The sequence below is a fragment of the Thermobia domestica genome, chromosome 12, assembly GCF_964235325.1.
Source record: "Thermobia domestica chromosome 12, izTheDome1.hap1.1, whole genome shotgun sequence".
Taxonomy (NCBI): Eukaryota; Metazoa; Arthropoda; class Insecta; order Zygentoma; family Lepismatidae; genus Thermobia; species Thermobia domestica.
In genome coordinates, this window is record NC_137465.1 from 58994993 (window position 1) to 59011859 (window position 16867).

General features: G+C 35.0%; 1 protein-coding gene across 1 annotated transcript in view; it reads left to right on the forward strand.

The window, feature by feature from the left end:
* Positions 1 to 856: 856 nt before the first annotated feature.
* The window catches only part of LOC145666467 (alpha-galactosidase MYORG-like), a 66059-nt gene continuing 50048 nt past the window's right edge, over positions 857 to 16867 (forward strand). Inside the window, exon 1 of the mRNA XM_081733708.1 lies at positions 857 to 1156. Within this exon, the coding sequence (XP_081589834.1) occupies positions 1123 to 1156 (34 nt within the window). The 5' untranslated portion in view covers positions 857 to 1122. The remainder of the gene's footprint in view (positions 1157 to 16867) is intronic.

Below are 16867 nucleotides of genomic sequence, written 5' to 3' on the forward strand. Positions count from 1 at the left end.
CCACTGATAAAAGGAGGCGATAAGCGATATAGCTAATGATTTCACCAAACCAGACAGGGTAAACACTGAATTCCTATATGTGTTTTTCTTATTCACATCTTCGTTCACCACCCCTTTACCAGTATAGTGTTTTGACCATTGGCCTCCAAGAACAAATCGCAGGAATCATGATTCCTTGTTTCCAATACACAACATCTGCCTCTCATATTGGAATACGAAAGAGTTAAGAAAATAAAAAAAGAAAACTTTTGCGTGGCCAAGATACGCAGGTAAATTTATCATTATCATCATAGGGTAAACTGCTTTAATGCGGCTACTTCCAAGATAGGCAGGTGGCCAACTTACAGAGTGATGTGATAAGTAACGAGTGTCTTATGGGAAAATGCAGGTTCAAGACGATCCAGGCCAGGATGAGCAGGTGGCCAACTTAGAGAGGTGGCCAAGTTGGCAGGTTTTACTATAATTTCTCTTGATTTTTTTAATTTTTTTTATTTTGTGTTTTCGAAGAAATGTTATCACATAATATTCCAAAAGTCTCTACTTTCCGCATATTTTGTTCTGATTATTTTTAAGTGTCTCGAGAAAAGTTGTTGTAACTCTCATGTTGTGCCTGAATGACAAAATTAAGGTATTTTCCTTCATAACTCATCCATATTTTGTCAGAGCACTTATCGCCTATATCATTTCAATAATTGCAATGAGAGTTTAAGGTTCAAGTTCACATTGATTGAAGAACATAGTCAGACGTCATTCATGGTTATCATCTTTATCTTGTTTATAAGAACATCATACTTTATATATAAAATTTCGTATCTGTACATACTCTGATGCTACCTACAGTATACTGATCACACCTACCATTGTTAAAAGGATAACTTTCTAATCATATAAACAACACGTGACAATCATTTGTTATTTTGCCAAAGGTAGCTGAGTAAACGTTAGCAATACATTGAACAATATTACATAACGTGTCAAATCACTGTGTTTTTGTATAGTTCCATCTTTAGCCATTAGTTCACAGCGGTAAAGGTCGTTGTGTAATCTCAACTAATTTTGTAAGTTACAGAATATATATATAAAACAAACACAAACGGGTTGATTCAAATTCAGACAGTGACCATGGAGAAGTGGGTGATAGTGAATATTATAGCTGGTAAGTCCATGGAAACATATTTGTTAGATGTAAGTAAAATAACATTTTTTTTTTCAAAATTGTATTCAAACGTCATATACTATGTACTGTATATAAAATCTCATTTTAACGTGTATTCTTTTAAATCAACACTTTTAAATTACTAGAACAACAACTGTAAATTGTTTTAACCTTTACATTAGAGTATTTGCTTTATAATTTCGAGGAAATTATATACAAGCAATAATTGTAGTAACTATGATTATTCATTTGGAAACCAAAATGTAGAATGCACTCATGAAACACTGCTTGAAGCAGTGAATATTTCAACAGGTGACCTGGGGAAAAATTCACCCCGGAGCTATGATATCCCCCGGGCCATGTATCCGTTCGTGATTAACGTGAATTACCAGTGTTGTCGATGTTCTACTTTCACCCTCCGTGCACTGACTGAACCCCTTCCCCCGCCATAGAGAAAATCTAAAATCATGACTTGTTTGAAGTATTATCAATAGTGAGCTCTCAATCAATTCTATTTGCAAAATATTGAGAGATGCAGTCCACTTCAGACGTTTAAATGCAAGTGACTTCGTCCTGTAATTGGAAAAATGTGTTTGAAATTTTAAATCAATGATTACGCTGTGTTCTAATATTTGTCAGAGCTTCTTCGTGGCTAACCAGTTAATGTACGCGCCTATGGCGTGGAAGACCCAGGTTCGATTCCCACCAGGAGTTTGGTTCGGATCCCACATGAGATCCATGTCTCATATAACCTCACTGTTGAAAAGAATGCTAAACTGAAATCAACTCAACTCGAATATTTGACAGATATACCATGTACAGTTGGTCCTCAATAACTCGAATTTTTTCACGTTCTCTTGAACTTATAACACTCAATGTTAAAATAACCCCTCTAAATCGAATATTTAAAAATTACAACCTCTACAAATCGGATTCAAGGGTTTCATAATTATAATTAAAAACCTCGATAATTCGAATTCATAAAACGATAATCATGCCTGTTGTTCTGTATGGTTGCGAAACATGGTCACTTACTCTGAGGGAAGAACATAGACTGAAAGTATTTGAGAACAAGATCCTGAGACTAATATTCGGACCCAAGAGGAATGGCGGAATGGGGAATGGCGGAAACTTCATAACGAGGAACTACATAATTTATATGGTTTACCCAACATTGTTAGGGTCGTCAAGTCTAGGAGGCTTGGGTGGACGGATCATGTAGCTAGAATGGAAGAAAGTCGAAACGCTTTCAAAGTCTTGACTGGAAGACCAATCGGAAAACGACCATTAGGAAGACGTAGGCGCAGATGGGAGGACAATATTAAGATGGATCTCGCAGAGATAGGAATACGAAGTAGAAACTGGATGCAGTTAGCTAAGGATAGAAGTCAGTGGAGAGCTTTTGTGAACGCGGCATTGAACCTCCGGGTTCCATAGGCCATAGAGTTAGTTAGTTAGTTAGATAATTGGATCTATTGTATCTGCTAATCTTTGCAAGTCGAAGTTTGCCCCTATAAGTCGAATTTCTTTTGATGTGACCTCGATAAGTCGAAGCTATAGCTGTATGCTTTTACGTAATTGTCATTGTTGCTAATTCTTCCATTGTTGCTAATATGTATTCCAATTGTGTTCTACTCATGTCTAGATAAGAAAGGACTGCCTACACCTGTTTCTAGGTCAATAACTCTTCTTCTTATTTCCCCAAATCAGTTTAGGCTTTAAGTAAGTCTCCTCAGGCTGTCAACCAGATGAAGGTATTGACATCCAATCTGCAGACACTGCATTCATCTTTAAGGGTTGTGATGGATTCTTGGCCAACATGTTATCAACAATTTGGAAAAATGGAGCGAAGTATGAAGATGTAATTTGTGAAACAAGACCAAGAGAAAGAAGAGTGCCGAATTCGTGAACGTCGATGAGTGAGTCCTAAAATGGTTAAAACAGTGCCGTGATAAAAAGGTTTTAACATCGGGACCTATTCTAAAATGAAAAGCCGTCCAAATTGTTGGTGCCTGCAATGGCTGGTTACAATTTTAAAAAATAAGAATGAGGTTATCTTCAAAAATGTTTGTGGAAAAAGTATTTCTGTAGATGACAGTGGTTGTGATAAATTTAAAAATGAACTCGGGAAACTTATTGAATCGTACTCCCCTGAAAACATTTTCAATGTAGACTAAATTTGATTTTTTTAAGTGTTCGCCGGACAATACATCCAAGTAGTGGTGGGAAAAATAGCAAAGAACGAGTTAGTGTTACTACGTACAAACTCTACTGGAACTGACAAACTCAAACAGTTAGTGTTGGAAAATCCCTAAAACCAAGATGTTTCCGAAATGTCACAAATTTTCCCACTAGTTATGATGCAAATAGAGAGCATGGATGACTTCCACTGTGTTTAGTTTCTGGCTTAAAAATCTTGACAAGGACATGAAAAAGAAGAAAGAAAAAAATGAAATGAAATCTTTGAGTTTTACGTCCCACGATTAGGGTAGATTGGGGTGAATAGGGACACTTTCAAGAAAATTACCTTGTCTCTTATAATTATTGTTTTATTAACGAACATTTTACAGAATTACAATATACTATATCTCTACTTCAAAGTTCGCATAAAATCATTTTCTTCAAAAATTTTGTAATACTATAAAAATGTATGTATATACTCGCCTCGAATGGCTCTATTCATCCTAACATATCTGGGTGAATAGGGCCATTCGTAAGGTGAATAGAGCCACACGTATTAAGTGAATTGAAACCACACACAATTGTAAAGTTGTACTAAAACGTAGCGTACAATTCGTATACATAATATTTAAGAATTATAGATGGTATAAGCGATAGATTTACATGCTCATAAAGTCATATACTTATATATGGGTGGGAACAAGTTTCCTTCTAATGTATTTTAAGAAAACACGACACAATCAAGTAGTCTCTAATACCTTCTTTCTGTACCACAATAATCACATTACAACTAAAAGTTCTTGAACAGTCTGATAATAATAACACGAACGCTCTCTTTTTTTGTAATCAGCAAAAAGTCGTTAATTAACCCATGTCTATAGGTCTAGCTTCTATCATATACAAAAAGAGTACACGAAAACAAAACTTCAGTTTGCATAACAGAAAACAGTAAACTTTTCATTTGAAACTTTTATTTCGTTCTGTTGCAGGATTGCTGAGACAACGTCTACAAGTAAATATTTTCCTTTGTTCTCCTTCGACACATTGCGTATGATACCACGCTTTGCACTTGTAGCAACATATCTAGTGCCCAAAAGATGAAGACAAAGGCTAGTAAAGGAAATGCTGCAAGCATTTGTATATAGATATTTTTTTTTTTGTTACTTCATCATATTCTTTTTTTCCGTCAGGTCTTCTGAACTTACTACTGACACTCTACGTCGCCGATCCCTTTTGAATAATGCTTTCTGATTCTGGAGATATTAGTAGCTCAAAACACTGCTTAGGTCTAGATTTATTGGAAACTTTTTTAACAATATTTGGGAGTTGGTACTAAATCATGGAAAGAAACGCTAGCTTCCTTAGACATAGGCATACACACAAGTCTTTTTTTTTCACAGATGTAGTTACTGACTTTCTTTCTCTGCGGGTCTTGAGTTGTTAGCGTTAATTTCTGCTTCAAGAGATTTCTGCTTACTAGATATTTCAATTGTGCAAGAGGACTAAAGCCTGTACTGCTTTTTGTACGTCATCTGTGTTTAACTCTTATATTATCCCATCTGAAATAAGAAAGGGAGACAAAAGAATATCGAATTCTTATATCACCATTATATATAAGACGATAGATAGGATGAATGGGTGGGGGTGTGGTTGATGCATGCATTCGTACAAAATTAAAGTGGGAAAAACCTTTGAGTTTTACGTCCCAAGGTTATGCCGGAAACGCTAAAGGAGACGGTGATGATGAGAATGAATGAAATAATTGAATGAAAAAAGACGGAGTAAACGTAAGAATTCTGAGAAAACCCATGTACACGGTGTTTGACTACCACTTGACGCTAGCTGGGATCGAACCAGGGAACTCACACACCAGAGGTGAACGTTCTTCCACTGATCCATCTCGGCTCCCTAATCAAAAAGTATGGCCCTGTTCACCCTATTTGGTGAACTAGATACGGTCCTATTCATCCTATTTGGTAATATAAAAAAATGAGTTGGCAACTCTGTTTAAGATACTTCACGATTATCGTGCTAATCATAGCAACTTGAAACAACCTTCCTGAAGATAAGAAAATAAAACTGTTGCACTTCTAACAAAACTACATAGCGTAACAACAAAGAATACATGACAAGTATTAAAAATACGCTATTTTTCTTAACACTTACCTCCAATTGATTATGAAAGTTGATCAGTAATACAATCAGCGTAAAGCATTCACACAATCTAACTCCACAATAAACTTATAGAGACTCACAGTGAAGAGACGGAGTGGCACTCGCTTCGCTGCTTCTGTTCTATAAACAAGTAAGGTGAATGATGTAACGAATTGTCTTATTCATCCGGTGACCCTATTCCACCGAGCTACTATATGCCGGTTAGGCTAAAGGAGACGGTGGTGATGAGTTATGAATGAAATGGTGGAATGAAGAAAGTGGGAGGAAACGGGAGAACTCCGAGAAAACCCACGCACACGGTGTTTGTTCACCACAAAGTCCACTTGGCGGGAGCTGTGATCGAACCCGGGACCCCAAGCACCAGAGGTGAACGCTCTACCACTGAGTCACTGCGGCCCGAATAAAGGAAAAATTATTTTATATATCGATAATTTATAGCTCATGGTAACGTAGCCCTAGCTGCTCAAAAAAGTTCGAAATGATTTCTTACCAGCGAATACAACTTCCAAACTACAATTATTAGACCAGGAAATAATAATAATAATAATAATAATAATAATAATAATAATAATAATAATAATAATAATAATAATAATAATTATTATTATTATTATTATTATTATTATTATTATTATTATTATTATTATTATTATTATTATTAAAGTGAACTACAGAATGGAGGTTGCGCAGAGATTTTTGAGAGGTATGAATCGCAGCATTGTAACATTCATATTTTCTCGATGCTATGTGAATGTTCTCAAGAGCGTGGAACTGTGTCTGAAACTAAAATCACAAACTCCTTTAAGAAAACTGGTTTCAAAGTCACACAGGCAAGAAACCTAGGAACAGAATCCAGAGCTATCGACTCCAGACAACAATGAAACTGAAAATACGGACTGAAGGAAGCAGGTCCTGAACATCGACCAACTCGAGTTTGAGAGTTTTGTTGCTGCTTGATAACGATGTTGGTTGCTCTATACCGAGATCTATCAGACTCAAACAACATTGCTTCTGTGATAGAGGGTTCTAATGCGAATTCTGGTGTTGAAGAGGAAGACGCCGACGTAGCTGAACCCACTCAACCTGATCCAACAGTCAAAGAAGGTCGTGCGGCAATTCACGTGTTGAAACGTTTGTTTGTGAAAAAAGGGTTCGTTCGAAAGTGTAGTTAAGAGCACACAAAAGAGATAAATAATTTGTACACAGCTTTGGATACTATAAATTTCAGGAATAAACAATCAAAAATTGACCATTTTTACACTCATTTTTAATTAAGCTGTATTAAAGTTGTACTGCACGGTTTTTCTGTTAGGTTTTTGACGATTTCTCTTAGATATTTAGATTTTGTATGTATACAAAGACTTACTTCACGTAACTTGTCACTTTACAGTACAGTACAGTATCGTATATATTTTACTTGGTGTAGTTTACACTACGGCCAAGTCAGACTGTTCTTTTATATCAGATAACTTCTTTTTTACGTAAAAGTTCTTCATAATTTAAAATTAAAAGCACATTCAGTAACTTTTAATGCTGTAAAAATAACGCATATAGGCCTACAGTATTTATTTTTACCGGTCATCTTATTTAGATTTTGAAATAGTTAAAAGAAAAATAAAGTAGAAGAGCCTCGGCCGGGTGAACTTGAAAACAAAGTTGTAGAACACTTATCTCTAGTGCGAAAGGTCCAGGGTTCAATCCCAGACCATGTGAGTTTGTAGTGAGCTCTATAGGTCTGTGAGTTTTTTCAGAGTTTTTCTCGTTTCCTCTGACATTCTTAATCCACCATTTACTTCATAATCATTTCAACTCGACTCCTTTTGCTATAAAGGCATTGGTAAAAGTGAGTTTGGGAAGGTAGGGGAACGGATGACGTCACACCGTCCTCCGTGCCTATCTTTGCCCATTGTAAATTTTTTAGGAAGTTGGGGAACGCGATATATATTTTTTGGAGGTGAGGAGACTGCATCCCCCGCGTTCCCCCTTAGTTTTACTCCCTGCATAAAGACGTTATCGTAGTACACTTCTCTTACTTTCTGATTTGCTCTTCAAATTTCTCAACTTTATTCCTGTTGGGATGATTTTGGATCATAACCTGTTTTTCCCTCATAACTTAGGCTCTGTTTAAATGTTTGTTCTTTAGAATATAATTATCCAACTAGTGCTATTTTTAAGATTACATACTTTTAGGTTCAACTCTGTCACTCTCGTTGTACCCAAAGATCGTAATGAGTCAGAGAGAGGCATTGAAACTAAGCGAAGAACTAAACGACATACTCTAAACAGTACGAGCCGTAAAATAGTTCAATGTTATATTTGGTTTTTCTTCTTAACAATATGTATTTCATTAGTTTATTTCTCTTAGGTGTCTCATCTACGAAACCTACATTTTCTATTTCATGATGTGTGCTTGATTGTAATAGACCTATTCGTATTGCACACAATGTCGATTCCCCTCATACAAGTGCATTCATCGTAAGATATTGTAATCTTTTTTGGAGGCGGGAGTAAGGTGGCTCTGTGGTAGAACGCTCACTTCTGGTACGTGGGGAGCCTGGTGTAATTCCCGGCCATGTACGCTTGTGGTGAACAACAACGTGTGAATGTGGTTTCTCCCGTTTCCTCCCACATGTATTTCGTCAATTCTTTTATTATCATTACTTACCCTAATTATTCGTCTCCCTTAGCCTTAAGAACCTATGAGTGGGACGTTAAATTCTGCAAACAAATACAGTGCGTATGCATTTTGTTCAAAGTCCATATAGAATAATATTTTTTTAAAAAAGTTATAGCTAGGCTATACAGAGCGTAATGTTTCGTAATGTTAAGTTTGATCTATATAGGAAGAGTTTGGTTGAATTCTTTCTCTCTTAATTTGTTTTAAATGAATTATTTCACAGCTTGTAGAGCAGGTAAAAATCTACCACAATACCAAGTTTGATCCACGTTTGATGTGTTCACTTAATGTTGTTTTGTTTCCAAAAATGTGATCTCAAATTTGATGTCCCATAATTAGGGAGCCAAAATCCTGCATACTATATATTTTATATAGGCCTACATTCTAAAGTTGTCAAAGTCTACCATCATCCCAACTTTGATTCAGATCAGACGAATTTGGTTGAATTCGTCTAATACATGGTATCTTGGATTTTTATTTTTTAGGAAGAAATCAATGATATGAAATGAAGTGATATAACAATATAGTCGTATTTTAAAAAAATGAAATTAAATGTAAATGAAATTTTTTAGCTTAACGTCTCACAATTATGCTCTTTACGGTAAGGGAGACGGATCATTAAGGCAAGTGGATGATGATGGAAAAATTTGTGGAATAAAAATGTAGAAGGAAACGGGAGTACCAAGAGAAAGCCCATGGGAACGTTGTTGTCCACCACAAGTTTGATTGGCCGGGGAACAAATCAGAGGTACTCCCATGCGCAAAAAATATTGCGCGTATACTGTAACTCACAATTTTTCGCAATTATTCCATTTTCCATATGTTTATTGGTAAAATTCAGTTATTAGTACGTGGAGATAATAGAAAGCAATCCATCTAAGGAGATATTTCCAAAAAATATAATAAAATAATAAAAATATAAGCAAAAAACAAAATTATGTTCGGTTTTGTGTATACTGGCAATAATGTTTTCGAGGGAATTTTTGGAGTAGCACAGCACGATTGCAGAGGGAATAACAAGATTAGTAGGAGAAGACCTGAACCGAGGAATGGAAATTAGAGTAAAATATTGCATTTATTGGCTTAAATCTAGGGTGTAAATTGTCTACCAAATATAAATTAGCTTCTGTAAGCAAGATGTTATGCGAAAATATATAAACAAAGAGAAAAACTGTTGTCTTAAGTTTGGAAGTGACATGCTCTATAGCCATGAGCATTTATTTCTTAAGAAAAAGATAGGCAACAAAAGAAAATCTGTGTGGTCAAGTGGGGAGAGTGACGGACTAGTAATTCTTATATTGTTTTGACACCAGATCGAATCCCATCCGGTCCTGTTCAATTTTTTTTCTTTACAAAACATTGTAGAAAGTGTATAATTTTTATGTTAATAAGAAACGAAATAATATAATAATGAAATAACTTTTTGTTTTTCTGATGACGTATTTTTTCAGAATTAGCTTACTATTTATTACTAATAGCGATTGTTTTTAGTTTATGATATGGTATGCTTAACCGTTCCCTCTCCGTTTTTACACAGCTTCAACTCACTGCGAGTGTCTGTGAGTCAGGAACAGGAAAAAACAAAACAAGAGCAACCTGCAGCTTTACACACAGCGTGAGGAACACAGTCACAGCGATAGTTCGTTGTCATGAAGAAAAAAAACTGTTCTAGTGTTTCTGTGTGTGTGTTTCTTTTTAAAGTATTGACTCTCTCTCTCTCTCCTTTTGTTTCATATCCACAAGTGCAACAAATGCAAGTCTGTGTGAAAAAAAAATCAAGAGTGCTTTCTTTAAACAAAACTAAATTTTACAGCTCTCTTTGTGAGGAACGCGAATGCTTCCAAAAGATGCCATGAATATTAACTATAATCGTACCGAATTATACAGTAGCATGAAAAACTGATAATAAAATGATGTAACATGCATAAGCTTTTTTTTCTAGAGTAACGCCACATTAAACATAACAAATTAAATTTTTGGGATTACAAATTATCACAGTACGTGTCGGTGTAGGCCTATTCGTTTTCACATTCGAGCGACGAAGGAAGAAAGTGTGGTGATAGTTATAAAAACCGAATACTAGATTTCAATAAATTCAAGTTACATGGCTCCTACATATCGAAAGAAATGATTTTTCGATGTCTGTCCATCTATTTGTCTCTCGGTTCATCACGCTTTTACACGCACTCAAATAGAGGCCATACTGTTCAACGTATCTGCACCGAATTCTAGACATAACGTTTTAATAACATAATATCTTTCGAATTTTATGTCCTTCGACACCTAAAAGCAAGGGTAATTTACTGAAGGATTTAAATTTAAAATAATTCAATTTCTCAAATAAAAAAAAAAAGCTGTGACGATTATATTTACTTTTGATAAATATATATTTTATTAACAAATCTCCACCACATATGAATAATTTTTCTGAAAAAATATATATGGTGTAATTTACTGTATGGTATGCGTTCTTTTTGCACAATTTTCTCAACCACATTTCATAAATAAACGTATCATTAATTACCTAACAATATGACAACTCGTTCGAAGGAGTAGCTTAATCTTAGGGTGAGCTTTCCCCCGATGGTTTTCCCATTAACCCCGATGGTTTTCCCGATGGTCAGGCAATTTTGTTCATATTTCGTAAAGAAATATTTCATTAATAAACTAACATAGAGCATAAATAGTTTATTCCGATAACATACAGAAGAAGTGGTTTTCTCAAGGGTTGATTTTTTTTTTTGGACAATTGTCTCAGTAATAACTGAGACAAATTTGTTCTAATTTCAGTAAAAATATTTTCTGTAATAATCTTACAATATGGTATAACTCGCTTGTTCCGAAAAGAAAAATCCAAAAGAGATAGTTTACTTTGACAGTGAAATTTTTCCCGACGATTTGCTTAAAAATTACTCGATATACTGTCAAAAGTACAGATAGAAGAGTTTACCTTTGGAGGTAAGCTTTTCCCGATGACCTTCCTAAAAACAACTCAGGAGATGTTTGTTGTTCATATTTTATAAATACGTGTTACATAAATAACCTAGCTATATGGTATAATTCCTTCATCCGGAAAATCTAGAAATGGTATATTACTTTTGACAGTAAGTTTTACCCTGCGATTTTCTCAAGAACGACTCAGGCGATTGTGTTCGTATTTCATAAATAAATGTTTTATGAAAACACTAACAATATAGCATAGCTCGTTTGTACTGAAAAGATCCACAAGGGATAATTTATTCTTGGGGATGACTTTTTGCATAATTTTCTCAGAAATTACTCAGACGCTTTTGCTTATAGTTCACATACAATTATATCCTTTATAATTCTAATATATGGATCAAGTTATTTTTAACGGAAATATGACCAATGGGTACTTTACTTTTGGGCCTGAAGTTTCTTGTAGCAAAGTTTTCCAAAACATTATTTTATTCGCAATTTCCCAAATAAATGTTTCAATAACAGTTGCAGCCTAACGTAAGTCAGTGTAAAAAATTCGAGCGAGAAAGTACAGTGCGTTTACTCCGTACCCTTTCTTAAATATATTTTTAAATGTTACACCTAATCACAATTTTCCGAACAAAATCGAAACTTCTTTTTAAATGTGCCTTGTTGTGGTCAAATGGTTCAAGTGCATTGGTTCTGGATTAGATTTCCAGTGAGAGCTAGTGTATCTTCATCCAAGAGATGTGACACGTCGGTGCAAAGAAGAAAGTGTTTAAATAAGCCTAACCAAGCTAATCAACAAAAGAAATAATACAAGTTACGAAATTATCGTAGAAACGTTGTTAATATTAGGTAGGTTCGACTGGAATGTCCAAACAATTGTCAATTCCAAAGGTCTTTGTTTTCGTCCGGCGGGAGCTCATGTGGTTCGGATTTCACGTTAATCAGTAGGTCCACGTCTCATATAGCCTCGCTGCTGAAAGGGACGATAAACTCAAAATCACATCACACATCTTTGTTTTCGCCTTTGTTTTAGCTCATAAATGTCTCAGTCATAAGCTCTTTAGTGGTTAGCGTACGCGCCTTTGGCGTGGAAGACCCGGCTTCGATTCCTGGCGAGAGCTCACGTGGTTCGGAGTCCACGTTAATCAGTAGGCCGACGTCTCATATAGCTTCGTTGCTGAACGAGACGTTAAACTCAAACTCAATGTCTTTGTTCATAAATGTCTTTGTGTATGGTTTTGCATATACGTGGCATGGACATTAAATTTTGATTTCTACGCCATATGTATCTAATTACATACACACCTATAGAACGAACACAACAAACTTGGAATATCTACATTGTTTGCGTACGCTCTACTGTACAGGACAGCCGTGTGTATGGAATTCCATACACATGGCAATCAACGTATTAAGAAATGTATAATAATAAGAATTATTATTATTATTATTATTATTATTATTATTATTATTATTATTATTATTAATAATAATAATAATAATAATAATAATAATAATAATAAACAGAAAACGATACGATCACTTACACAATTTATAAATATAAGTTAACATTTAATAAGCATATAACTGCAATGGAATTAAGTTGTTTCTCTCTCTCCCTGAACGCTACAGCCCTTATTGTTCTAAGGCGTAGAAGAGAACTTGTGGCACCCACGATTTGGGGCGGTGTGTGGTCACAACTTGGTATCCCTTTGTTGTTAGTCCTAGCTTTCTAGACGGATGCAGTTATTACCGGTAGAATATACAAGCAAATAGACTTTTGTATTACTATTAAAGTAAATAATTACACTCATTCCTTCAATGTGATACTTGTGGTTGCTTAACCGTATACAGACAGCTGATCCATGAAAAAATCGTTAATAATAATAATAATAATAATAATAATAATAATAATAATAATAATAATAATAATAATAATAATAATAATAATAATAATAATAATAATAATAAATAACAGGAACTCGACAAATATTCTTGCAAATAATAGGAAAAAGTTTGCGTCACACTGTTCACTTTGCTGGACACACCAGTGTGGCGCGTTATACCGATTTTGGCACACTGGAATATAGGGTATGTTTTTTTTTTTTTTTTCAACTATTCCAACTGCTTCAATTGAAATGGATCTATAATAAGAGAATGAATTTAGTCTTCTTACCCTTCAATTTAGAAATAAGGTTCGCGAGAATTTCATAAAAGAATAATATACTCAGAATTGTATATAGTAGTTTGTTTTATTCGAAATTACATACCGGTATTTCCTGCAACTGTTTTTTGATTGAAATGATTTGAAATGAAATTTTTAAGTTTTACGTCCCACGATTATGCCGGATAGGCTAAAAGAGACAGTGATGATAAGAAATGAATGAAATGGTGGAATGAAAAAAGTGGGATAAAACGGGAGAACCTCGAGAAAACCCACGCACACAGTGTTTGTCCAGCACAAGGTTCACTTGGCGCGAGCATAGATCGAACCAAGGACTCCATGCACCAAAGGTGAACGCTCTACCACTGAAATACCGTGGTCTCTGAAATTACTTATGGAACTACCGAGAACTATGCTGTAATATTTGAATGTGCTCCAAGTTTACAATAATTAGTTTAGTTAAATTCATTATTAACAATTAAATAATTGCATTCATTATTAACAGGTAAATGCTGCTGATGCAAACACTTAAATCTAGCGATACCGCGAGCGTAAGTATTAAACAGAGGGATTTTAAAGAGCCCCCTGAGCTGGGGGCCCTGGGCTCCATTGGCTCCGCCCTTAATCCGCTAATGCCTATAGATTATAAATTAAAGGGGACGGGCCGGGTCCGTTCTAAAAATTCCGGCCCGTGCAGACCTCTAGCTCCTGTGTATATGCTATCTGAAAATACAGTAGAGTTTCGCTTATCCGACATAAAACAGGCAGACAGAACGCCGGATAATATGGATGTGTTAAGGAAAGACCTATAAAAAGTCAAACTATGATATAATTTTACACATTACGCATCTAATTATCATCTTTGCAAGAAACAAATATAATGCATTGACTCAGTGATATCCAGCGTGAGGTCCTGGAAGCTGTCCCTTACCAAACCTCAAGCACTTTTTAATAAACCTACTTTTTCCCTTTTGAGTTTTTTTTTTATGTCAGATTACTTTGAGTCAGTGTCCAAACTGTGGACAATGCGTTGTTGTTATAATTCTAACAAGTAACACTTCCCAAGTGTAACACTCCGATTTTGATAAAATTTGGCAGGTAGATACTATACATAAAATAAACAAATAAGTGCTTTTTTATTTTTTTATTTTATTTATTTATTTATTTATTTATTTATTTATTTTTTTTTGCTGAAAAACGGTTTTAGGGGGCAAAAGCCCTCACCCAAAATTTGAAAGTTGACGCTCGAAAGGCAAAAACAAGTGGACCAAAGTGAACGAAATTGTGAACAGATATTGCGGACATAAAATTAGGGAATACGTGTTTTGTATTTTCCTGGAAAAAACGGTTAGGTGGGGCACAGATCCCTCCAAACCTTTGATCATGAAATATCAAAAGTGCTAATAACAGTATGTCAGAAGTGCCTAAATTTACATGAAGAATTGGAACAAAACTTTGTGTTAGGACAATAAGCAAAAAATAAACAAATTCGGCTTTTTTATTTCCTGCGAAAAAACGGTTTTAGAGGACAAAAGGTCCCCCCCCCATGAATTTTGAAATTTGACGCAAGAAAGGCAAGAAAAAATGTACCGAACTGAATGAAATTGTTCACAAATGTTGTAGAGGTAAGATGAGGAAATACGTGCTTCGTATTTTCCTGAAAAGAGAAAAAAACCTTTTGAGTGGACCGAGGCGTTGAGTGTCGGAGGGATTAGACCGAAGCGAATGAAATTGTCTGTAGATATTGGATATGAAAAATAAAGCCTCTCGTGTTTCACAAGTGTCTCCATCAGATTTCTTCAAATTTGGCAGATCAACAACAAGCACAAACAGTATAGCGTATTTTGTAGTATTTCACAAGGCAACTTTAACCCTTACAATGTTTTTCCGCATAAACAAAAACACGTGCCGATTAATTTCCTGTTTGCTGTTGATGTGCCAAAATTGATAGGGACATCTTTAAAACACGAAAGTCCCTATTTTACATACAGTCTATACAATATCTACACACAATTTCATTTGCTTCGGTCCACTCCTTCCTGCACTTTTACGGTAATATTAACTTTTTTTTGGAGGGGCTCTAGGCCCCAACACTGTTTTTTCATACAAATTAAAATGCATTTCATTTATTGTTTTGCAAATTGTCCCTATACGAAGTTTCGTTGCAATTCTCCATACTCTTTAGGAACTTCTGACGTATACATACTTATTTGCACTTTTGATATTTTCTAATCAACAACTTAGAAGGTCCGAGCCCCACTCAATCGCTTTTTTCCAGGAAAATACGAAACACAATTACCTCAATTTACGTCTAGAATATCTGTGCATGATTTCAAAATTGGGGGGGGGGAATTCTGCCCCCTAAAACCAATTTTTCGCAGAAAATAAACCTTTTTTTTTTTTGCGTATTGTCCCTACACAATGTATCGTTCCAATTCTTCATGTCCTTTAAGCACTTCTGACATTGTTTTGGAGGGGTCTGTGTCCCACCGAAACGTTTTTTTTTTTTTCAGGAAAATACGGAACACATACTCCCTCATTTTTCGTCTACAATATCTGTGCACAATTTCATTCATTTCGGTTCACTTCTTCTTGCCTTTCGGGCTACAACTTTCATCATTTTGGATAGGGGATTTTGTCCCCTAAAACAGGCATTCGTTTAGTTTTTGCGTATTGTCCATACACAAAGTGTCATCGGAATTTTTCGTCCTTTACACACATCAGACATATTGTTACTAGCACTTTTGATATTTCATGATCAAAGGTTTGGAGGGGTCTGCGTCCCACCTAACCGTTTTTTCCAGGAAAATACAAAACACGTATTCCTTCATTTTACGTCTGCCATATCTGTGCACAATTTCGTACACTTTGGTCCACTTGTTTTTGTCTTTCGGGCGTCAACTTTCAAAAATCGGAGTGTTACACTTGGGAAGTGTTACTTGTAAGAATATACCGTAATGCCATTGATACCAGGTGGAATTAAAGAACACTTTTAAATGGGATTACAATTTCGTTTCCGGTCTGTTTATAACATTACTGTATTAGAACGATACACTCATTGCCATTTGCTATTTTTGTTATGTGATATACGTAGCAGACAGTTTTCCTTACATGTCTCTAGAAAATATTTTTTGATTTCGTGTGAGTTAGAATTAAGTTTGACCGGTTCATAAATGACAAGTAAGAAACGTTTAAGAGAAATACAGAACTGTTGCATTATTATTATTATTATTAATATTATGATTATTATTATTATTATTATTATTATTATTATTATTATTATTATTATTATTATTATTATTATTATTATTATTATTATTATTATTATTATTATTATTATTATTGATATTTTTGAAACATTAGAATTACGTGCTTACGAGGATTCGTGTTGGGTCCCCTCCGAAAAGAAAAGCTGGATATGTGCCTGCACTCAATGATAGACGTATGAGTCAAGGTATAGACGAGCGTGCTAGGCGATCGAGTCCGGAGCATCAAAAACAGACTAAGACCACAACTTGCAGTTCTTCTTGCCGATTGATGCTGCTTTTTACCTGCTATGATATGT